Below are 25261 nucleotides of genomic sequence, written 5' to 3'. Positions count from 1 at the left end.
ACAGACGAGGAGAGGTTTTTGTTTTTATAACCAAAGATCTTTCTCTCAGGAGAACCTTTGGCTTGTGACATCTGGGTACAGATTCTCTGCACTGCTCACCGTGCAAAGTGTGGGGGAACACGGCCTCCCCAAGTGGAGGTGTGGGGCTGCTCCTGGGCCAAAGCATGCCACCAAAGCGTGCCACCACCCCAGGGAGGGGAGGCCTCTACACAGGGAACTTAAATCTAACCTCGATAAATAAAACCAAATGTTTATTTACACCAAAGAATTCCAACACTGGATCTTTCACATATGAAGGACAAAGTATATATACACAGCAAGGGGTAGCAGGGCTGTAACAAGGGTGCTTTTCCGTCGTCGATGATAATATTTGTCCACAATTACTGATCTACCATTGCAGTTTGAGTTCACGTCTGCTCGCTCCTTCCTCTCAGTGCATATTTACAAGACTGTGAGGTAACTGGTATTCTCACCACATGGCACGTGAGGGAGGGGATGGTGGGTGAAGATGTGATATCGGACTTGGCGCAGTCTGATTTTTTTTTTTTGGTTTTTTTTTTTTTTTTTCCAGCTTTAAGTAGCCACCAGCTTGAAACCTATATAAACAATTTTAAAAAAAACAATATACCCAATAACAAACTAATTCCAGAGATCCAAGCCGAGCCAACGGCAGGAAGAACCCTCCACAAGAAAGGGGCTGATTAGAGTACAGCTTACTCTACAGGAGCACCTCTCTGCGGAGGTGGCAAGGACTCCAATTGGATCAAGAACTTCATCTTTTAAAGACTAAAATTACATGCAAGGGGGCGAGTTGACATTCTGGTTGGCTCCTAAGGAGACATGATTCAATCCAATTAGGGTTTCAGACATCATCTGCACTTACTCCTTTTAAACTTATACCACCTTCTCCGTACTGGAATTGTCTCCTCAGTGTACCCCTGGGCTGAATCGTATGCAGGACATGGGGTTAAAGTGAGTGGTACTTTTAAGAATCCCCCTCCCCTGCCTCACGAAGACTTGGTTTGGTAGTCTCTGGAGAACAGCACAATCCCCCAAGATGTAGGCTCGTGGAGGAGTAATGGTGGGAACATGAAGAGAAGAGATTTCCAGCAGGATGCAAGAGCTTGGAAATGCTGTTGATTCCTCTTTGTTCTTAAATGAAGAGTACTTTTTTTTTTTTGTGGGGGTGGGGTGGGGGGTGGGAAACTGTCCGAGAAATATTCCATCTGTAGGTATTTTCAGGGAATCCCCTGAGTTACGAAAAGTTCAAGTAAAAAAAGAAAAATCAGCCTATAATAATTTTGTATATAATGACTGAACTACTATAAATCCACAAGCAACAGTTCAGACACGGTGCCTCCAAAGCGTTCGTCCCCTCCCTTCCCCTGCCAGGCACGAGCTGCGTCCTGAGGAGAGGTGGAGGGGGGAAACCTCTTCCCCACCTGACTCAGCTCAGGCAGCAGGAGACAGAGCCCATCACTACTGCTGGGCGCCTGCAGCAGCTGGAACGGGCATCCCCAGAGTGGTGGTGGCAGAAATGACGGGTGAGCCTGCTAGAGGTCCAAGGGGTGAAGGTGTTGGCACTGAAGAAATCCCTGGAAGAGAGACAGGTAAGCAGGAATTAGAGCAAAACCAGTGCATCGCTATCCAGGACAGCTCAGCTTCTGAAGTGGTCTCTTTGCAGGTCAGTTTGCTGCTGCTTTGTTATGTTTTCAGAGCTGCCAAAATAAACTGAGGTTAAAGATCTGTCGCTGTTCTCTGCAGCCTCTGAAAAGAGCGCAGATTTGGGCACATACAAGTGTCACCGAAGGGCAGATGTATGGCAGGATCACTGTCCTTCAAACTGCTGATAAAAAAGCCGACTGCAAAGCGCTTTTTAAAACGAGACCAGAAAAGCAGGTCAGGCTGCAGCGAGGCCTTGCTTATCGCGCTCTCCCACCCACTTCGTCATAGCCCCTCCCTGTCATCAGTCCCAGAAGATGACCTAATGCCCCACCTGCAGGACTCGCCCTCCTGGATCTTCATATCCCCACAGCGCCTGTAAATGCTTTAAAACGCCACGCACTGAGAAGAGTCGGTAACAGAACTGACCTGACATCATACTCGCACTGCTGACAGGAGTGCTGCCACCTGGCATGTTGGACGAGCCCATCCGAGCCTGGTCTTTCACGATGGGATCTAGGAAGAACACACTACCCTTAGGTGCCATGTTGCCAGAGAGCAGCTGAAGTGCACTGATTGCCCACAACCTCTGTGTTCAGCCAGTCCTGACAAGCTGCCTATGTCAAATAATGTCAACCACCATCTACTGGAACACAGAAGTTTCCACCAGCTCCAGCAGGAAGCACCCAAGAAGGTACCAAGGTAATGTGATCAGTGAAAAGTCACCCAAATGATGCGCTTTGGTGTTCAGCGGGACTGCTTGACAGCAAACGCTAAGGGAAATGAAGGGGAAGTTGATCTCCTTTTTCTATGGTAAACAATTGCATAAAGCCATACCCGAGAATGGGTGTAGCGAGCAGAAAGATTATCCCTAATTACAATCATATGTCATGTCTCTATACACATCCCACTGCAGCCTGTGAGTTGTAATGAGTGTCACTGGAGCTTGTTGTTTTCTGTAACGTGTCCCAAATTTACTCACTAACTCTTTATTTTCAGCTGCAGGTAAATAACGCTACCATGTGAACAGAGACAACCCCTTCCTGCCTCCCAGGCCTACTCCATCAGGCAAGGAAATTTTAGATTTCAGCCTTCCTCATGCTGAGTTCAGTACCACCTGCATCTCTACTTGGATACAAGTTAATTTAGCTGTTTGTTCAACTCTCACAATGAAAGCTTTCAGCTTTAGTAATGCTCATACTTGCAAAACATTTCACCTGAACTTTTGACACAGGCATAGTAACACGGATCTAAACTGTTAATTATACAAGCATGTTCAGCAGCAAGAAAAAGAGAATATAACTGAGAAAATACTCATATTTTGCATTGTTACAGCTGTTTCAAAAACCTAAGTATCAAGATTTGTGAAAACCAGCAAGGGTTTACGCACATTTACTAGTGAAAGTTACATTTTTCCTTGCAAAAGCAAGACCTGAATATACCATTTGCTAAGTTACACATGTAGCAACAAAAGGAGCTATAAGGGCCTGTTTCTCAACAAACCAGTTACCTGGTTTTATCGAAACACAGGAATCCGCGTACCCAGACACCTGCTGAAATTAGCATAGGTTTAGCACCAAACCTTCTTTAACACAGTGCTGATTCACTGGCCTGGCAAGGGCACATAATGCTTTCTTTCCTCAGCTGGTGTAGGTGGCAGTGGCCTAATTTATCCATCACGAGAGATACCAGCCCCAGCTTCAGCACAATTATTTGCAAAGACCAGGCTTATTATGTTGCCGTTCTTAGCTCCTGCCTGCACAGCCTACTGGAACAGAGATTTCCCAGAGGCAGAGGAAGAACTCTTTGGACAGCAGCTGATGACAGCAGCTGATACGTACAGAAGTAGGGGTGTTCCATGGCTTCTCTCGCTGTGAGTCGTGACTGGTGATCGTATCGCAACAGCTTGTCTAAGAAATCCAGAGCTTCTGGACTCACCAGATGTTGGTTCTCACTGTGAACAAAGCGCTCCCATCGCTTACGGGAGTGTCTGCAGAAAAAGATACCCAAATCAGATTGGCAGAGGACATCAAGGCCAAAATTCACTTTTTTAAAGAGCAAAAACTGTTACAAATGTCCGTCTCCGAGAGGGGCCGCTGCTTGGTGTGGCAACAATGGGGCTGAGCCGTAGCAGAGCACCAAACAGCAGTACAAGCAGCAATACACCGTGTCTCCACGCGGCGGCACAGCCACCACAGCCCCAGACAGCACAAGGACTCAAGTTCAGAATGGATTTACGGGCCTAAAATCCCAGCTTCTGCTATTCCTTTATGCCCCTAACAATAATCCCTTGTACTTTTTGTATGCGTCACACAAAATAACTCTATGAGGGAAAAAATACGTAAATGCAATCTTAAGCAGCAACTTATTTTCTGCACTGTAATTCTGAGAAACACCATTTCCCCCCCCCCCCCCCCGAATACTAGAGAGAGCATTTGCCCTTCATGCTTTATGCTCCAGCAGTTCATTTATTGCCTAGATGACATTTAAAAACCTTTCCTCAAGTCCATTTGCAGAGAAAGGACCACAGGAAGCACTGTCAAAAGGGATCAAAGGCACAAAGTGACAGTTCTCAAGAATCTTGGCTCTGGTTTCTCCCATAAGCCTAAGTTTTTGTTTACTTCAAGGTCTGTTGACAAAGCAGTAACTGTCCAGGTCTACCAGGAGATTATGAGCTATGCCAGATCTTGGCTCACCTGCCCAAGATGTCATTGAAACGTGGATCCAGTTCAATGTTGTATTTGTCAATGTAGTCATACAGGTCTTCTGTTCCCAGCACCTTGGCTATCCTCACCAGCTGGGAACAAACAGAAGAGTCAGTCACTGCTGGGAAGGTATGATAATGCCAGAGCCAGCGTGAAGATACAGCAGCATGTTCCCTTGGGATTTTGAACTTGACCTCAGTGGTCTGAACCAGCAGCCACAGGGTCATCCCGTTGCTCTGACTTCCCCAGCCACCTACAATCACAGGCATCATGAACACCTGAAGATGCCTCTCTGCTCACAGTCAGAACTTAGCAATCCAAGGCAGCCAAGAGGGAGCTACATACTCCAACATCACTAAAACTTGAGATCTGGCAACACTAACTTCCTTTGTAGCAAGAAACTATTCAAAATCAACAAGGTGGAAAAGCAAGAATAACCGGTCAAAAAAACAGAAACCCTGTATCTTGCATGTGAAGGGTGAAGCACCACCCCAGAGGGCTCCAGAATGAAGGTCTGAGAACAGAAAGTCACTGTTCTTGAACATTTGCGCGTTAGTTCAGATGCAGAGCGTGTGTTATAGGTTTAAGTATAAAAACTTTGGTCCAAAGGCAACACATCAAAGATTTCAGAATCTATATAAAACTGTACCAAATTCACGTTTTTTATACAGAGGAGAGAGAGGGTGGATAGTGGCAGGGGCTTCCCACATACGCTCAGGAATAGTCACTCTACATACCAGAACACACCAGCCTTAACTATTGTTATAACTTTTTCCACATACCTACTGAGGACCCCCATAAATACAAAGCACTACAAATCTATTTCTATTTAATTTGTTTAATGATATTGCACACTTTAGAAAACAAATATGGCTTCAAACAGAGCAAAGAAGCTATTAGAGAAATGCTTAAGATAGAAGCATTAGCAGGAAACCTTCACTGTGCTAGGAGAACAGAGATTGTACACGACCAGCTCTCACCTGATCATAGTTGTCATGGCCATGGAAAAATGGCTCCTTTCGGAATATCATACTAGCCAACATGCAACCCAAGCTCCACATATCCAGACTGTAATCGTACATCTGTACAAAACCAGAAGGACAATTCAATTTCTATTAAATTAAGCAGAACAGACTCTCAGTACTAACAGGCTCCACCCCACTCCCTCCAGTGATACAAACGCGGCCAAGTTACACCAGAACACTGAAATATCTTTATGTATCTTCATCACCAGATCACTGTTCAGCTCAACATCCCAGTTATTCAAACTGGGATACAGCAATTAGCAGAACAACCGGTATCTCATTTCCATCGTTGTCCATAAGGATATGAAGGACCAATGCCTTTTTCTACTTTCACTGCAGATTTCAATGTTATGAATCGTTGAGAAACACATGTTGAGAAGGGGAGCATCACAAGCAACAAAAGGAGTGGGCTCCAGAAGGTATCTGGGCAGGTGAGGAAGTGCCTCCATTCAGAACTGGCACAATCTGAAAGTCACCAATAACACTGCTATTTCCAGCCAACAGCATTTCTATAATGCAAACTGCCATAAAATATGGGGATGTTTTATAGCTTAATTTTAGATGTTCATGCAGTCCTAGCCATTCCCACAAGGGCTTTGTTTCATTCCTGTACCTTACTGCAAAAGCAGACTTGCTAAAAAAAAAAATAAATAAAAATATTCAACATTTGTATTCCAAGATCCAGGATGACAGTTCTGCAGCTCTTCCTCAGGTCCTGAGACTACTCATTAGTTTCTTTAATTCAGTGGCTTTCTGCGATACATTTTAGAATGGACTGTCTTTAGCTTCAGGTCTCTAGATACTTGAATTTCTGGTTTGCTACCTTGAAATGGCACAGACTTTCCATACAAAAGTCAGTAATAAATCCCAGTAATCCTTACCTGATAATCTACAAGGAGCTCAGGTCCTTTGAAATATCTGGAAGCCACTCTGACATTGTACTCTTGGCCAGGGTGATAGAATTCAGCCAAACCCCAGTCTATTAGTCTAAGCTAGAAACAGTAGAAAACAAAGAAAAAAGGCTCAAAGGATGCTCCAGCTTTCCACTGGCTGAACCGCACCAGTTTGAAGCTTCATTTACAAGTCTTCTATTTTCAATTAATTTGAAGTTGATCAGAGTATCCGTTTAGATGTTCTCCCCACACCCATATCACCAACCAGTCTAAATAAAACACCTCTCCTTACCAACACTATTTATGGGTTACATGCAACCCATAAAAACTTAAGAAAAGCAGTGTACAGAATTTCATTTTACATTTCTCCACACGATGGAAGTGCAGCCCCCCTTAAAGATGTCCGCTAGTACCACTACACAGGAGTGCTCAAAAGGGATCCTCATTTGCCAAGAGAAAAGTAGGACCTTTCCCCGGCCTCCAGCCCGCCCCACGTGATTACCTTTCTGTGCTCATGGTCAATCATGACGTTATGAGGTTTGACATCTCTGTGCATGATTCCCATGCTATGGCAGTAATCTAGAGCCTGTAGGTGACATACAAAAAGAAACAGTCACAAAAATCTTTCAAGTTCAACCATATTCAGAATTATTTTCACATATACCAAGCCTAACTTGACAGCAAGACTTTACTGTCTAGAGTGTTATATCCTGAAGTAAACTCGTGGACCACAGAAAACACCTCTAGAGCCCCCTCTCAAAGGGACATCCCAGGAATAGAAGTGTTTTGACTTCACCTCACGTACTTCCTCGTAAAAGTGGAATTTCACAGTCCCTAAGAGCAGAGTTACTAGGCACTACTGATCAAACAAGTCTCCCCTTCTCCAGACTCCTGAGGAGAAGATACTTGTTTCAGAAGAACAGACAAATACCTTTCACCCATATTACATTAGGGCACAAAACCAGATGGAAACAGCTTAAAATTTTCGGTTTTCAGAGGCACACTTACTTTTGATCTAGGATTTTATCTCGGTGTACCCAAAGGCTCTGCTACCCTCAAAAAATGGACTAGAATTGGTTGCAGAAACAAAGCTGAATAATCGATACTGACTTGATATGCATTTTCCTATCCAATTCTTCCATAGGCTTTCTCTTCTCTTCACCCCCATTAGTGACACGATAAGCATCTCTATAAGATTAGCTGAGTGCAAATCCTAGAAATAAACCAATAAAACAGCAAAACACCAACTTACCTTCAAAATCTCATACATGTAGAATCGAATATCATAATCTGTTAATGTCTGGTATAATTGCTGTGGGACATAAAAACATCGTATGAGTGTTCAACACCCAAGAAAAATATCACATCCCTACCAATCCAGAACAACCCAGTCCTGTTCTCTGCTGCTGGGCTTCTCCAAACCCATTTGAAGGGACAGCAGAAGTTACCCAAGGTACTCTGATCCCATACCTGACTCCTCTCCCCTTACAAATCACACACATAGTTTACTTCCAGCTCTGCTCAGGCAGTATATTCTGGTGGCTGTCACTAACTCCCTCAGGTGGCACTCACCCACCACCAGCACAATGCATTATGCCTGCAGACTGGGTCTTAAAAAAACCTGAGGGTGCTCCAAGACATTAAGCAGCTATTCCAGATGGCATTGCACAGCCATTCTTCTCCTGAAGCAGGTCAGTACAGAAGGGGACAAAGAAACATTTAAATGCCTTGTCCCAGAAATATGGAGAGCCACAGAAATGGCTGTCTACATTTAAAGTGGTTCCAGTAAATAGTTATGCACTGAACATAAAAGCAATATGTTTCAAAAAGACAGGCACTGATGGTCCACAGGTAACAGATTAATTTGCTCAGGAGGTTAGAAAACCACTTGGAATCTGTATTCTCACCTTGTATTTTATGTAGCAAAATGGCTCTAAAGGACTAATTGCAAACTTCTGTCCCAAGCGTATTTACCTTTAAAGACAGTTACTATGTTGGAAGGAAATGATTAAATAACCTGCCTGCCCCCTACATACTTGCCTTTCCCCAGAAAAACATTAAGAGTGGCTTTCGAATGGAAAACATTACAAGTTCACACCCCACACTGTACCTTAAAGTCTGTGTTGTTTACATGTTCAAAAACCAAAGCGGGTGTCCGAGACTAAAACAGAGAGAAAAAGTGTTCAGCCGTGTTAAGTTGAGATAATATGTTTTCATTTACAATAATGAATTAAACCATTTTTATCCCTAAAACTGCTAAAAGTCCCTCTGCCTCAGACATAGTTGCAGAGCCAAAGCCCGCAGCCCCTGGCAGCGCTGTTTGTAGAATGAATTAACTTGTCTCAGTTCACTGGTATCTCATCCTCACAGAGTGAGGGGCCAAAGGGACCGGTGGGGGAAGGGCCCTCTAAAAGAAGTTAATCAGATTAAAAGCTGATCTGATTAAGCCACTCAAAAGCAGGATTTAAGGAGCAGGGGAAAACAAAAAGCCAGATCAGAGCCGAAGTCAAACACAGCAACTTCACCCATAACCCCAGTGTAGCCTTTCAGTTCCTTCCGTACTCACCACAGGATCTTTTACTATATCTGCAAGAGTGATTATATTGGGACCGCCTCGCAAGTTCTCTAAGATCTTGATTTCACGCTTGATTTTCTTCTTTTTAACAGGCTGAAGAATAAAAACCAGAAGCATAAGACAAAGCTCTCCAGTAAAGTGAGACTAATAGACAGCTAAACATCCAGATGACAAAGGCAGGTGACTGCAAGTCAGCAAAATACATGGGAGCCGTTGCAAGTTAAGTTCAAACAGCTACCTCTTGTTATTACCTGACTGTGCATCATTCCGGTAAGGGCTCAAATATCTGCGGTCTCCTTTCTAACCATAGAACCCCGACAGCTACAAACATTAGGAAGATGGCATTTTTTAAAAAAAATTTTTTTTTAAAGCTGTCTGAACATGACCTGATAGTCCAAAACTTCCTAACTGGCGTGTGATAAAGGTGAGAAGTCCATGAGCTACCCAAGGCTGTAAAGTGCAGCATTTGGTCTGAAGTTTTCAACGTTCTAAAAGCGAAAACCTTAAAGCCTGGCTTTAGAGTATCATTCAGTGAAATGGACCATCAAGACAGATTTTTATCTTTTGCCCAATCCCCAGCTCACCTTGAGAATTTTAACAACTACTTTTTCATTATTTGTAATATTGATGGCTTCAAATACTTCACTGTATTTGCCTCGGCCTAATTTTCGAACTAGCTGGTAGTCATCTTGATTCCTGTAGAGATAAAAAGTTAAAGTTCCAAAGAGCTCAGTTATTTCTATCACAATTTACAAACCTCTCCTTAAGACTAAATCGCTGTCTCACCTTCCAGACAAGGTGGAGGAACTAATGTCTTACATCTACTGAACGCGACGATTAAGAATTAGGAGAGAAACAGGGAGCTTCTATGCACTCAAGTTAGATTCAATCCCAAACTTATTTCTTCTGCAGAAGGTAACATAAGCCCAACTATGCATTTCAGCATCAGCAAACTCGAGCTATGCCTTCCACAGCCCTCTCTATATTTGGAAGCTACATTTTTTCCTTGTATACTGTTGTTAAAAATCGACGAAGCCAGTAAGACCGAAAATTTAAGTGCTAGCCTGTTTCAAACAGACTAGCCACTTATGCTGAGAAGACTATGTACATTTCAGAAACCAGAAATTGCAACAAAGCTGAGGGCAGAACTTAGTCTGGGCCCTGCTATACAAAAGCAGGAACGCAGAGCTATGAAGCTGGCATCACTGCCGTCTGATTCTTGGACGGTTTAGTCATGAGCTCGATTTAGACACCTCCTTCCTTCAAAGAAGCAGCCATGTCTTTTCCAGTCACTTAAAGAGTTGAGCAACAAGTCACAGAATAGCATGTACCTATTTAAATCTGCCGAGTCTCTTCACTCACTCGAGTCAGAAGCAATTTCAGGCCTTTTCACTTCTTTTCAGTCCTGCACCCAGGGCTGTTTAGATCATTTCAGAAAGATTTTCTTCCCTCTGAAAGGGGACATTTCCTGACTACCTGGCAAAAATTCTTCAAATCAAACTCTTAAGGGCACTGCCAAAAAAATTCTTGCATTGCTGGGAATTTAAGATTTTGATAAGAAACACTTTTCCGAAGAAAAGTTGTGACCCTAACACTTGACATGCACACTAGACATCCACCAAGGAGCATGAAAAAGCCTAACACAGCACAGGTGCCTGAACTCCCCACGTGCCAAATCCTACAGGGATTGATCCCGGTCCAGGGACATCCATAAGCAGTCCAGAAACTTACCCCCACTCAACAACATGCGACTCATAGTCCCAGTACTCCCGGGGTCTGTGTGTGTTCACATCCGTGTAAACTCTGGCCCTGCTCGGCACGGGTCCCGACATATCAGACAGGTTGGCAGGTGGAAATGATGAGATGTCTGAAATCAGAGGCTACCCGAACTGCAGAGCTGGACAGAAGATAAAGGCCTCAGATTCTTCCAACTGCAGAGAGAAAATAAATGAGAGGTTAAAATCTCAAGATACTATAAAAATATTTAAGTTAATCATTAAAAGCTGCTGAGAAAGAGAGGCTGGAGCCCAGCAACAGGTCTGGGATCATTTGTCAGAGCTTGAAAACAATCTGTCTGCTCTCCCTCACAGAGGATGGGACTACTCAGCCCCGCTAGCAAAAATAACACCCCCCTCCCTTGCAACTTACAGTATGTAGTTTCCAACTCATGGTTGCAAAGACAACTTTCCAAAAGTAAAGAAATGCAACATGCTCAATATCTGCAGACAGACTCCTTTCCTTTCAGCTCTGGAGTGAAAGCAACAGCCCCGGGCTGCAATCTCTCCCCCGGCCAGGAAGAAATCTTGTGCCATCCCACGCAACCGAAACACTTCCCTCACTCGAGGTTGCACAACCCTCACCTCTTGCAATGCACTAATAAACGATGCTGTAAACAGAGCTGACAGATCGACACGGTCACCTGTGCAACCTAAATTGAGTACTTCCTGAAGTTACAGCTTCTAGAAACATCGATTTTCATTTAAATCAGAACTTCAGGATTTACTTGCAATTCTTGAAAGGATCTCAGCAGACTGATTTTATCCTTCTCACATACACCACAAAGCTTCAAAACCACTGATTTTTTGATTCCCAGTTGTTCCAATGCTTAATTTTTATTAAAATTGAGCCAATAGTTTCAACTCAGCTTCAGCCTAATCCTCAAATTATTTTATTTTCAGATAATCAAGCCATTTGATTTAATCTGTGAAATAAAATTGCGAAGATTTTGAAGTTCAGTATTGGGCAGAGTGTTTAAATTTGTTTTATACTAAGAATAAATGTAAGCCTTTCATGTGCTCACACACAAAGGTTTGTGTGGCTCTATCGATTCATTCTGTGGATAGGAAAAAAAGACAAATCCAAACTGATCCACCATTACACTCTGTCTTTCCCATCCCCTGGAAAACGCAGGTACTAACCGAAGCATTTATGTACAAAGCAAGGCTGGTCAGCTCAGGAGCAGGTTCCTGGAGGAGAGCAGAGAAATCTAGACACTGCATCAGAGCAATCCATTACTTCAACAGCTCTAACAGCATTTCAACTCATTCACCCATGCTGTTTTCCCCACAAAGTAAAAACTTAAACATATGCACCCGAAAGCAGCATCAGGACCAAAACATTATCCAAAGAGGGTAAAATTGCTGAAGTCTGAACATCACTCTGGGATTTTTCATAGTATGACATTTTCCCCCCAATTTCCACATTTTTTCTAAAGAAGGCCTTTGCTACTCATGCCCTCCTGCACAGTCATCTCATCCCATCATCTCACAACAGACACCGTCCACATAAAACCCAGTGTCCACTTGAAAGTGAGCAAGACTTATGGAGCAGGCAGCCACTGGGTCTCTTACGTTTAAAAGCTTGGTATTTTTTCTGGGCTTACCTAGGGCAAAAAGCAGCACCACACTGTACAATGCAACTAAGTACCAGCACAGACAATAGCATTCTTTTTCTCCAGAAAACGTTGTCCAGGACATTTATAGTGATAAGCTACATCCACAGTAATTAGACTATGAGGAAAAGTCCATCCCCAACTAGCAGTGAGACAAGAAGGGACACCGGGAAGACCTGATAGAGGTCAGTCATTATGAACCAGTCAGGGATTAAACAGCTTGAGGATGCTCGGAAGACTTCACAAGAAACCCAGGCATCCAGGAGAGCTCAGCTGGGATGGGAGCGCCAGTTTTGGTCACAACTTTCTAGTCAAGACATTAAATCCAACTGTCGAAAAGACAGTGGCATCTCTCTTAGATTAGGATGCTTTATCCGAACATGAAAGAAAAATTCTGCTGCAACAGCCTAAAGACGTCTCTTTGCCTTCTGCTTGTCCAAAGGACTGCACTTCCTCCTCCTACAATGATTTTAGCAAATCTTAAGTTTTACCACTATTGAGCCTAGTCAAAATAACTCAAAGTTACTGTAAGTCAAAGACTCTAATTTCTAAATATTTAAGACAACAGTCTTACTGCAATTTCATACCAAAGTACTGTCCTGCCTAAAATAAAAGCAGTGCCTTTGCACCTCTCGAATCTTTCATCACAAGTGAAAGTTGACACACTTCTAAACGTTTAAATACAAGAATTTCTTTGTCAGCTTTCAAAATAACTTACAAGGAAGCTGTATCGGAGCATGAAAGAGTATTGTTTCGTGCGTAGCATATGGCAGAGACTATACAGTCCTGTTGACAGAAAGGCACTCAATCAGTTGGCAATGCTATAATCTAAACGAATATAATGTATTTATTTCCTATACCGATGTTATCCCTTCACAGAAAATGGGCAATTGCTGGACTGCAGGAGGAAGCAATAGCCCCGTTAATCAGAACGACTTAGAAATCTGCTCAGTTAGCTTAGGCTATCAGGATATGTCACACCGGAAGAAAATTCTAGAAGCAAACCTCTACTCTAATGGCAGTGTCCTGTCACTTATTGAAGGCCTGTGGTACTTCATTCTGCTGCAAAGACCACAAGAACCACCAGCTACGACGATGGTGGAGGACCTGGGGTGGGGGGCACAGGTCTGATATCCTCCACCGTGTCACACAACTGGACCAGGAGCTGGTTCTGAAGAAACGGAGGCAGGAACACACAAGAGGTCTCTTGCCAGCATGGACTGAGCCTCCTCAGGTGGTACGGACCCGGGCAGAAGGGGTTATTTTTTGACCTACTGACACACAAGCAATGTAAAAGGCAGCTCCAGGTAGATGGGGTTGCAGTAATCTAGCCCCGAGGTTAAAGAGGGACACGGCACCATTCCAAAGTCCACAACAGAGGTGTGACCGAAGCCTCAGCCCAATAAAGGAGGGATGAGGCACTTTGGTCAGGTGTTCAGATAATGGAAGAATATAAAAAGTTACTAAAAAAAAAAATAGTCTATTCCTGGACAAAATGCTAGTCCTCTAACAAAATACACTTTCAGATGATTAGGCAGCAATCATCTAAGACCTCAAACCATTTACGTGGCGTGACTCAGACACTTAGAAATTAGATGTATATTCCAAAAACGTACTCAGGGATTAACAGAGCATGCAAGTTTACTAGAACACTTCTAGTACAGTGAAATTTATTAGATTTCAAAGTTTAATCACTGTGGTTTTATTTCTCCTTATTCCATGTGCTTCTGGCAGGAGACGCACTGGCTGATTTCCTCTGCCCAATACTCGTGTAGGAATTAACTGAAATCTAAGTCTAAGATGACTTAGCAATTTTAATTTTTAAGCACAACTCTGTATGGATAAAGAATACATTACGGCTCCACCTCATCCAGCTTAGCACGATCAGTTTCAGCATGGGAAAAAATAATAAAAATCAATCACATTTTCTAAAGATAGATGAAATTTCACAGTGGATACTTTTTGTCAGGTAGCTCTAGCCTAGCATAAGCTCTATGTCGTAACAGGCTGCTCAGAAAAGGGCTTTTTCAGGAAATCATCGACTGTAGCTTTTTAAGAATGGCACACGATGACTATTTATGAAGGTAGGTATTATTGTCTGCTGTTCTTTATGCAGGAAGAGGAGAGAGTCTGCCCAGATAATTTGGGTTTAAAACAAAGTTCTGCACATATACAAACTTACCCTGTCTGAAAGATTCTGCTGTCTCTATTCAAAACTGCTAAGGAATTTGTATATATTTTGCTTTCACTGCCCCTAGAGAGGGGTAATTTTGCAGTGGATCCAAGCTGCAAAAGAAAGGACCGACACAAATTGGGATAAATAATGGGGATAGGTGTGGTCATGCAAATGAAAGTTTAGCTTGCAGTTTTAAGGGAGAAAATCTACGGTATGAGCAGCGATTACACCTAGACGAGATGAGTGTCCTGATCTTGTTATAAAGGATGAGTTCTATTTCTGCAGAATCCAAACAGAACATGTCCAGCATTAATGACTGAATCATGGAATAATTTACATTAGGAGAGACTGCTAAAAGTAATCTAGCCAAAGTAGATTAACTAGATCAGGTTGCCATGTTCAGTGTAGTCTTGAGCATCTCCAAACAACACAACGCATCTCTGAAAACTTTAATTTCTCTGGTAGAGAAGTGCTTAACTAGGAAACACAACCATGAGCTCTTCAGGCACTATACCCGAGGTCACAGAGAGAGGAAGACAAAGCTGCCAGTCACCGTCTGACACACACTGTTTAACGATAAGGCTTGGCAGCGCAAGGACAGAAAACAGCTCTTCTGTTAGCACTTGCAGTGACACCCCTTGGGAAGACACTAGTGACCAGGGCTCACATGGCAGCTACACCAAACGAGCACCAGGCACAAGGTTCAGTGCTTGGTTTTCCCACCCAGGCCCGCCCTTAAAAACGCAATTTAAGTATTAGCAAAGTGCCAATTAGCTAATCTCTTACACAGCATCCTTACTGAGAGCACCCCACAGGACCCTGTTCATCCTGGGTACAAAAAAAATATCACAAGAACACAGCCAAATACGGCACTGCATGTTCTACTGATAATTACTCCGCAGGAGTGCCCAAGAGCCCCAGTCAAGAAACACAAACAACTGTGCTGCCACCATATAGGAATTTTTTAATTGGAAGGTCTATTAATTAAAAGAGATCAGTTCTTAAAAGTTCGAATTATTCTAACAGTAGCATATTGTCTGAGCAGTTTGGTAAGCTAGACCTTTTGTGCCTAAAGTAGAATAAAATGCTAAAAAGCCTCTCAATGTTTACTTTTAATTTGATTTTTAAAACATTTTAATGTAAACCAGTTACGACCCCTCTCCTTTTTAAAAAGGGATTTTATCATCCTTACAACGCAGTCTAATCTCAATGGCAACCCCCTCCCATGGAGGACTTGGTTTCTGGTGAAGTATCCGTACTTACAGCACCTATACCCAATTAATGTAGGAATTTCCTATGCCCTCTGTCCTTCCAGATGTATCCACTTAAGCAAGTAGCAACAAAACATAGCTCAGAAGCCTATGCAAATTAGTTTCTGAGAAGTACACCTATTTAGCCTTTAGTAAAATTGACCCTTGTTGTTTTTAGTCAAGAATAACTGAGATACTAGAATCTTCCCCCCCCCCCCCCCCTTTAAATGGAAATGTTTTTGGCATGGAGCTTCTCTTGGAACTTGGAGAGTAACTCAGAACCTTAAACCTCAGAAGTTGCACCAGTAGGATGCAGCACACGTACTGACTCCCGGGGAGCTGGAAGCCAAGAGCTTCCCAGAAGCCCGGTGTTCGGAGGAACCTGCAAGTGCCATCCAAGCGATGACCTTTGTGGATAAGGTCTGAGTATAAATAATGCACCCAAGAACATGAGAGCGGCTTGACACCGGCCTCCCCGTGGATCTCTGCTAAGAGCACAGCTTGCCCTCAGCGTGAGCAGGATATTGCTGCAGAGTTTCAAGTTCATCCAGACAGAGCAGAGTGAACCCACTGAACTACGTTCAACACCACAAACATCATAATTTCCCGTAGATTACCTGAACTCAGACTCAGCGAGCAGAGAGCAGTCCCAAAGGAGTAAGACAGGCCCCAAATTGCACCAAGCCAGACTCAAAGAGCCAAGAAAATATCTCCAACACTTTATCAATTCTAGATAAACCATCCCAGACAACCTCACCTTCCTCTCAAGGAGAAAGCGAGATACACAGATTGGTCAAACAGGCCTAGAGACTTTCCTCTCACTTCTACTTTCCCCACGTAAGCTCATTACCAGCTGCGGTTGTGACACACTAAGACTGTAAACAGGCTCAGACAGCCAGCAGCCGGCTCGTTTTGAAAAAAGAAAAGCTCTCTGTCAGCCAAGAAGAGCAGAATTACAGTAAGTAGCCTGGAATCAAAAGGTTATTCCTTTCTTTTATCCACAACTGCAAGTGAGGCACTACCTTTCACAGTAAATGGCTAAAACCCAACCTCTGAAATCATGAGTGTAGAGTGTGCTTTATTAGTGAGGAAGCATTACAATTATCAGATAAAATGGATTATTATTTCCTTCACACAGCCCATTTATCCCCTGCCTGTATCCTCCTAGGGAAGGAGCACTCGCTTCTTTAGAGTTTGGAGAGTATCTAGTACTGGAGAGACACCACTGAAATGAAAAGATCAGGACATGCTTAAATACTAGAGTACAGCCTACTGGCAGCCAACATTAATCAAAACCCAGCTTAACCTTTAAAAGAAGAAATAATAGTAAACAACTTTATAAAAAAGTATGTTCTAACTCACAAAAGAAATCTGATGTGTATTTTCATGATGGTGGAACTGCAGCAATACGAGTATGGAACAGATGACCTCCAGAAGTCCCTTGCAACCTATATTTTTCTATGATTTTATAGCAGAAATAGAAACAGGCCTTGATTAACGAAACTGACATTTTACATCCTTTCCCGAAGGCCATTTACCTACTAAAGAAACAACATCAATAGAAAAGCGGATTTTAAAGTACAATTGAGTTTTAAAAAGAGCTTAGGTTTGAAATCTAACTTTTCTCTTGGTACTTTTTTGGAACAACACAGTCTGCTCTAACTACATTTTTCCACCAAAATTATTTTCCAGATTTCTTTTAAATAGCTGGTTGTATCCGGCTGTGGAAAAATAACAAATCGTAATATATAACGACCTCAAATAAAAAAGAAACAGGAACAGTTGTGATTTAATTCAAAATAAGACACGACCAGTCACTACGGAAAACAGTTGACAGGTTTAGTTAAACTGGAAGAAACATCTTGGAGTAATTCCGTAACAGCAATGTCCTAAAATTGAGACCGGTTTTTCCTTCATCAGCTTCACTGATTCCTCCCTTGAATTCCTCACAATTCCTGCCAATGAAGAAGTCAGAAGTCACAGGACCGACCACGAAATGGTTTTACTGTAACTCCGTATTTTTTATGATAACCTCCACAATCTCGGGGAAAACTTAACTCTCCCACTTCCCAAACGTAGAAAGCAGCATCTCTCCTATGTCTGACACTCTCCAGGTTGCCCTGGCAGGATCACTGCTGCCCACACGCTCTCTGAGCGGCACTTCTGTCACAGTTAAGCCCTCATTTTTGTTCAGAACTGCAAAGTTTAGTGGAGCTTACAGAGACCCTCTAGGAGTCTCCAGCACCTCAGCCAAGTTGGGCAACTGTCCTTTGCAAAACTTCAGTGCTGGCACCAGCATGTCTACCTGGGGCAGAACAGCAGGGATTTTCTCCAGGAAGCTGCCAGCGACAGGATTGCTCCTCACTCCATCTCCTAAGGGATTTTATACAGAACAGTCAACTTTGAAAGCTCTTCCCTTCCCACTTCTGCCCACAAATCATGGACTCTCCCTCATATTTGCAGAGCTAAGCTAGTCCACAGCACACACAGCAAAAGGAAAGCTTTTCCTAACACAAAACCACCAAGACTGATCCCAGGTGAGACCGTGTAGCCGCAGCAGGCAGGGACACCAGTAAGAGACAACCAAGCCCTGACAGACAAGTGCAAGCTCTGCCGCTTTTCCATGTCCATGGCTTCTGCTGCCACCATCCCCAGCCTCCCACAAATCACAGCAGACATCCTTACCACCAGCGCTGAAGACTCCTGACACAATCAAATAAAAAAGGCCACAAATGTAATCAGGAATTGCCAAACTAAGCTGTCAGCACACACATACCAAATAGAAACGGATGACAATAGTCTTCTGCTGTCATCTCCTCCCTGCCCCGACAGTTCAGGCCGAGCAGGGAATGTAGGAAAGGTGGGGGGTGTGTTTTTTGGAGGCACATTTCTTTAGGTCTGACCATGCCAAAGCAAGAGCACTTGCAAGGACTTCAACGTGAAGTGATTTTTTTTTCTTCTAAGAGCTTTACTAAAACCAAAGCTCCTACTGCAGGAGCTTTGGACAGTATTTTCCAAGCGATCAATTACCAAAATTACCGTTTCTGAGATCCCAGGAACACCAGGAAACTCTTCCTGAAGGCTCAGAAAGGGGAACGTTTCAGCACTACTACAAGCCCTTCACAGCTGACATCAGGTCAACTGGCAGCGTCCTCTGGAAAGTCCTACCTTCCTAATTACTGGTAAGTGACACAGTTGCTTTCCTCATTAATTAGTACGCACGGAGTACTGACAGGCCATTCGTTCAGCTGATTTGACTCCTATGGCTCATGGATGGAGAGTGATTTAGCTAGAACTCAGACAACTGAACCGTACCTACCATCTGTAAAAGTTGTATGTTTTTAATTGATCTGATCATGCAGTTCCTAAAGGCAGGAACAGTTACCAGAGCCAAAGGACAAACCAGTTTATGTGGCATGTAACTATTTCTTCAGGAAATCCCCATGATCAGCTGTTCCCATCGAGCAGGCAATGCACTGCAAATCATCTTCACGGATCAGCTGGCATCCAGAAGGCTCAGCAAGAAACACCAGGTGCAACCTCCTGCTAGAAAGTAGAAGTTCTAACATAATTCTCTAAAAATTCATCATTATTAACCCAAGACAAACCTAGCTACAACCGTCCCAAAGATCAAATAGGAAAAAACCAGCCATTAAACTCCAGAAATCAGTATCTATTATGCACTAGGTACCCTAACATGACACAGAGTGCTGGGTTTATACAGCTACAACCAGACAGGCAGCTCTCCCAAACACCGTGGGTGATGCAAATGTATTGACTAAGATTTTAATATTTCACACCAGTGTTTTGGAGATTAACTGAAGCCTGGTGACCACAGCATTCATCACTCAGTGTAACCCAGCAGGGACATGAACGCTGAATCCACCCTCGCCACGCCAAACAAACCCACACCACTGTCGGCCACATACAAAGACACGTTTGTCCATCTCCACAGTGTCTTTCTTCACACTTTGCAATCACCCATCAAAGCCACTGCGCAGCACTAAGTCACAGCTTAGGACAAGTATATATTTATATGCCTGGTAAAATGCCTATGTTGGACATATGCCTGGATGCCAGACATTCTAAAATACCAAAACCTGTAACTTCTAATTTGTAAACTCAGTTGAAACGGATCTGGATGCTGCACAACTTCCTCAGTGAGCAAAAAGTCCTCCTTTTCCTTCTAGAGTACAATTAAAGCATTGCTTAATCTGCAGAAGGCAAGGCTGGAATTTAACAGAGAAATCTGCGGCAAAATTTGTAAGAGAAGGAACATTGCAGGAGCTCTTGCTTTTCTGTACTGAAAATTAATTTGTTGTGCGCATCCACGCTCATCCATTTTCAGAACACTAAAAATAAAGATTTACTGACAACTCACGCACACGTGTGCAAAGATGTGCTGAGAAACTGCCTCCTCCGAGGGCTTTGGCAAGAACACGGGAGAGGCACCATCTCCCCTCCCTGGACACGCAGGAGGACTTTGGGGGCACTTCTTCATAACACGACGAGACCTCTCCCACCCAGCAAAAGCAAGTTCTGGCACGAAATTGTGTTAAGACCGCAGAACATGCTGGACTCTGCCTACGCTTAGCTTAATTAAAAAACAAAACAAAACAAAACTTCACCCTTTGGCTGTTCCAGAAGGTGCAAGGGCAGAGATTTGCTTCTGTGCAAAAATGGACAGAGTAACTTCATTTTTCTAGGACTGCTGTTAACACTCGAAGACACAATTATCCAAATGTCAACCTGCAGCCAAATTCCACCTCGGCCCAAAATTATTTTCTGCTTCCATCTAGTACACATTTTATTCACCATTCACTTCAAGTAAATTGCCATAATATAATCCAGCCATTAGATTAAGCAGCTGGACGGTCTGCTTTAGAGAGTGCCTCCCTGCAAACTGTAATATTCCTTAAAATTTAGAAATCGGTCACAAGAAGGACACAGCCTAACACTGAGAAATAAACTCTGTGGAAAATTAAAATTATTGAAATTTTGACCTTCCAAAAGTGAGTCTGTGGCAATATTGTCTTGAGTCTGCAAAGAACTCCAAGGTTTCCCCTTCCGCTCTTCAGCTTCCCAAAGCAGCAGCATGAAACGCATAATAGAATAATTTGTTTGAATAAAACTGTCCAGACCAGAACAGGCTGAACAAAGGAGCAGGTGAGACTCGTGCCAGGCTCATGTTGCTGCTCCTCCACTGCTGACGCCTGAGCAGCAGAAGATATCCATGAACCATTGATCCTATGGCCACATCAACAATCCCATTTCTTATCAGTCTCTCATACCGACAGACAGGTTTGGCACCTTGATGGCAAACAGGGTCCAAAAACCAGCTTGTAAAAACACTCTGCTTTCAGCAACAGCCCTAATGCCAGTTCAGAAAACTGCTGTCTCCTCTTCAAAGCAGCTTTTCTAGGTCCAAAGGAGAACTTGTTTTCTCCAATTAGGTTCTGTAAATTCCAGGGAAGTCAGCTCTTGGAAGCCCCTGGAAGGAGATATCCAAGTTCAGAAAAATTATCCAAGAGTTTTCTTGCAATCAAAACCAGATAATGTTTGTAGCCAGACTGAGTCACAGCAGTCCTTCCTGATCTTAAAATCTGTGGGGTTTATTCTCTCAAGACCCTTACAGGATAATAAAATCTAAGATGGCACCAACCTCACTCAGACAGTTTATAATACAGATACCTTAATGTAAGCAATTCAATAATGGTGGAACAGTAGAGGTGACAGGTCTGTTAACCCAGAAATAAATCCCTGCCTCTTCAGAAATGTGACATGAAATTAATCACACCATTACAATGTCACCCATTTGCTTCTCCTGTCTTCCTTTCCCCTATTCCTCAGAGGACATGAGGAAAGACAAAAACAGAAAACTAGTTCTGCAAGGAGAAAATGCAGAAAAAGAATTTGAGTGGAAAGTATAAGGACACCCGCCATTTCATAGAACTGGGAAAATTCTGTCACTTTTGTCATATTAGAAACACAATTTCTACAGTTCCACAAATCTATAACCACCTTTTGACACCCTGCCTTCCCAAGATTCCTACCACAAACCCATTTCACATCCACGTACCTAACCTGCACCACTTGAAATTGCCCCAAATCTCAAATACTAAAGTCTTTCCGTGTCTCACCTTCAGGAAACAGTATTTTACCAAGACTTTGCCCAGTAATCCCCACTCACAGGTCTCTATCTTCATTCTCACATTTCATCAGCTTTTTTCAAGTAAATGAGTACCGTTAACTGCCCCTGCACAAAACTAAACTCCACTTAATTTCATGAAACGTTCCATGATCCAATTTCTTCCACATTTGCTAGAACCTACCGCCAATTTTACCGTCCCTCTTCCAAACAACCATATTCCCAACAGAACCATTTCTCCTCAATCCATGAACCCAGGTGCCCCACTCAACCCAGAGAATCTGTTTGGGATCTCCCACTTGATAGTCTCTGCTTTCTCCTCCAGCATCTGACACTCTCGCCACATTTTTCCATGCTCTGTGGTTTATCCCCACCACAGCACATTACCCGGCTATTCAGCTACAACAGTTTCCTCTCCTTTGCTACAGCCAAGGCCAAGATGGTGTTACCTTCCTCGCTCAAGCGTTGATGTCCCTCAACCCTGTTTCAACTCCTCATGGGCAGCAGTTGACTCTGCTAACTCACTGCTCTGAGCTGCAGGACTTGTTCACTGAACTCTCTGCTACTGCCCACACTGGGAACTAGAAAACAGCGAAGTTTCACTAACTATGCATAAATAATAGAAATTATACGACCAGGTAACAGAGAAAGGGGGGGAAAAAGGAAATCTCTCTCCATTGCCAATATGAGAGGGAAGGAGCACTGCCTACCACCAAAGATCTACATACTTCATACTCAAGCAAAGGTCTGAACCTTTACAATAAATCCTTCTCTGCTAGGAGGCATCCGAAGAGCTGGACTTCCAGCCCAAAGACATGGGGAGATCTTCTCCTGATGGTGGAGAGCAGACTGCCCTGTACACGGATCCCTCTTCTGCCAGTGGGAGCCGCATCTTAATCCAGTTTTCTTTTTCCAGTTACAGACACAGAGCGTGTCTCCACAGAGGACGTACCATTGTTGATATGTACCCAGGCACGGCATTTGTTGTAAGAACTGCAACATTACCCTAGTCCTAGTTTTAGGACTAATTAAGGAGCTGATCAAGCTTCACACTTTCCCCAAATCCTGCCTAAAGTCTTCCCAAGCTCAGTCTCCCTTCTCCTAGCACAAGCTTTGCCCTTTTCTACCTCACGGCTACGTGAACAATGCACAAGACAAGCGATTTCTCTGCACCTACCTATGCTACACCTGGAATCCACACTGGCAGGGTCCAATCCAACACCCAGGGTGACTGGCAACACAGCGTGAACACCAAATCGGTTTGAGCCTGAATAGTTTGAGCAACTATTATGTTTCTGAAAAGAAAGTGTTCAAACAACAAACGAAATTGCTACCTGCCCCCAAGCAGAAATGCTGCTGTCTCCAAGTGCTTCTCTCTAAAGAGGTGATGTTGCTCCCCATCACCTCTGAAGGGTGCTGACCCTCAGACACAGAATGAGCTGCTCTTCGCGAGCAGTTTACGGAGCACGCTGAGGACAGAGCTTCCAGGAGCCAGGTGAGCACACATGGAGCACACAGCACAGCCACCTCCAGAGACACGTGCAAGCACCCAGTTTTGCAGCCTGGCATCAATGGTCAGTGTGAGAGCAGCTCTCCAAGACCCCAACCCGGTGGCAGGTTTGAACAGCACAAACCCCACACCACTGCAGACCTCTCTCACAGGTACCTTCAGCACGGGCATGAAGGACTGAAACACCGAACAACACAGGCTCAGGATCCATAAATTTAGCTCACAGAACTGAGGCACAAACCCTCGTGAGTCTCTGCACAGATCAACCACTGCTGTCAGCAGAAAATATACCGATGACTGAGTGTTTATAATCCAAACTTTATTGGTTGTACCCAAAGCCCTTAGTAAGAAAGAATAAAGTAATCTGGCAAACAACACTCATCGGGTTTCATAATCTTATCTCCCTTTTCATTTACATGGCATATTTTACCAGCAGCCACACAGTCTGTTGCCTCAAGGCACAATTAACTAAATTACAGGAGGGATGGGACTGACCACCACAGCTTTCAGAACAGGAGAGCAACCGGTGGGGAAATCTGTGAAAACCACCTTCCCCTCCACCCAGAAAGGCCCAAAACAGAGTCCCTGCGCAGCTGGGGGTGGGAGCAAGAAGAAACAGGCCTCTCCTTGCCCCTCCACACACCTCACATCCCCCTGCTTTTTTGGGCAGGGCGGGGAAAAAGCAAGACGGACCCTTTTAAGTAAATAACACCTACACTGCCTAAACGTGCGAACCCAGAGAGCTGGGGGGAGGGGAAGGCTACCCTTCCGTGGGGCCCTGCCCTTCCTGTGTGGCCAGGGGCAGCGAGCGGCCCTAGAGCTGGTCCCAGGCCAGGCTGAGGGCAGCCGAGGCGGCCCCCCCACCGCGACCTGCCCTGCTCCCCACCCCAGGGGCTCGGAGGCCCCCTCAACGGGCAGAACGCAGCGGGCCCTGCCCTTCTCGACGCGCCAGGCCCGCCCGTTCCTCCCCGCCGCCGCCCGTTCCCTCTCAGCGGCGCCGGACCGAGCCCCCCCGTCGCGTCCCAGCTCTCCTGAGGGGCGGCCCCAGCCCCTCTGCCCACACCGTGCCCGCAGTAGTTTGAGAGGGGGGGGGGGGGGGGGCGGCGCGGGAGACACGGTGGCGCCTTTCCCCATCGCCCCCTCCGTCTGCCCCCGCCGCAGGGCCCCAGAAGGAGCGCCGGAGCCGCCGCGGCCCGCCGGTACCTGCCGCGGCCGCTCGCTCGCCGCCCGCCCGCCGGCCGCACACAGACAATATGGCGGAGGCACAAGGCTCGGCCGCCAGCCGCAGGGACCAGAGCGAGGCGCGCCGGAAGCGGAAATCCCCTCGCCCGCTGGTGGGGCGCGCATGCGGGGGGAAGGCGGAAGCACGCCGCAGGGGGTTGTGGGGGCTGTAGTCCGCAGCGCTGCGGTGGCGGCCCCGGTGGCGCGGGGAACCCCGGGGGGGCTGCCTCGGGCCTTGCCCGCGCTTCGCGCCCCTCCGTGAGGCTGAAGCGAGGCGAGGCGCCGGGGCCCCTTAGTGCACCGCGGCACGCCCGCCTCGGCCCACTGCGCCAGCTGGCAACCTGCGGGGCCCACCGCCAGGTGGCAACTGCGGCCTGCCGAGCCGAGCCGGGCCCGCGGCGGGGGCGGCTCTTGCCACGGCCCGCCCCCTCTCTGGGCCCCGAGGCCTGGGGTCGCGGCAGAACGGCGGGGCATCCCGGAGCCGGGCGGCCGTAGGGGCTGTGGCAGGGCTGATGGAGGGGCTCTTCCCCCGGCAGCGGTGACAGCGCCGTGCCGAGCCCTGACCTCTTCCCCGGCCCGGCGACCCTCTCTCGCTGCTTTCTGTGTTTTTAGCCCCGATTTCCTGTGCTGCAGCCCGGGGGATGAGCTCTACCCCCAAGGGCTGGCCAAAGCAGATCGTCCAACGACCCCTCTTTCACAGGCTGA

General features: G+C 45.1%; 1 protein-coding gene across 1 annotated transcript; it reads right to left on the bottom strand.

The window, feature by feature from the left end:
• Positions 1–231: 231 nt before the first annotated feature.
• CSNK2A1 (casein kinase 2 alpha 1) lies at positions 232–24643 on the bottom strand. The gene is made up of 13 exons (XM_074156833.1): positions 24539–24643; positions 10592–10791; positions 9445–9556; positions 8852–8953; positions 8396–8446; positions 7538–7597; positions 6788–6871; positions 6274–6384; positions 5348–5449; positions 4359–4459; positions 3504–3652; positions 2092–2178; positions 232–1595 (listed from the first exon to the last, which is right to left on the bottom strand). Exons 2-13 carry the CDS (start codon positions 10690–10692, stop codon positions 1480–1482), a joined length of 1176 nt encoding a protein of 391 aa, XP_074012934.1. The 5' UTR covers positions 10693–10791; positions 24539–24643; the 3' UTR covers positions 232–1479.
• Between the last annotated feature and the right edge of the window lie 618 nt (positions 24644–25261).

This window comes from Numenius arquata, chromosome 12 (genome assembly GCF_964106895.1).
Source record: "Numenius arquata chromosome 12, bNumArq3.hap1.1, whole genome shotgun sequence".
In the NCBI taxonomy this organism is placed as follows: Eukaryota; Metazoa; Chordata; class Aves; order Charadriiformes; family Scolopacidae; genus Numenius; species Numenius arquata.
The sequence above is the reverse complement of the archived record's forward strand: the minus strand, read 5'-3'. Positions and strand labels throughout refer to the sequence as shown.

Coding starts and splice junctions, on each gene's coding strand:
- CSNK2A1 (XM_074156833.1), bottom strand. CDS start 10,692: ATGTCGGGACCCGTGCCGAGCAGGGCCAGAGTTTACACGGATGTGAAC. Junction 6,385..6,787: donor TTGACCATGAGCACAGAAAG/GTAATCACGTGG, acceptor TACTGTTTCTAG/CTTAGACTAATAGACTGGGG. Junction 3,653..4,358: donor TTCAATGACATCTTGGGCAG/GTGAGCCAAGAT, acceptor CTTTTTCTGCAG/ACACTCCCGTAAGCGATGGG.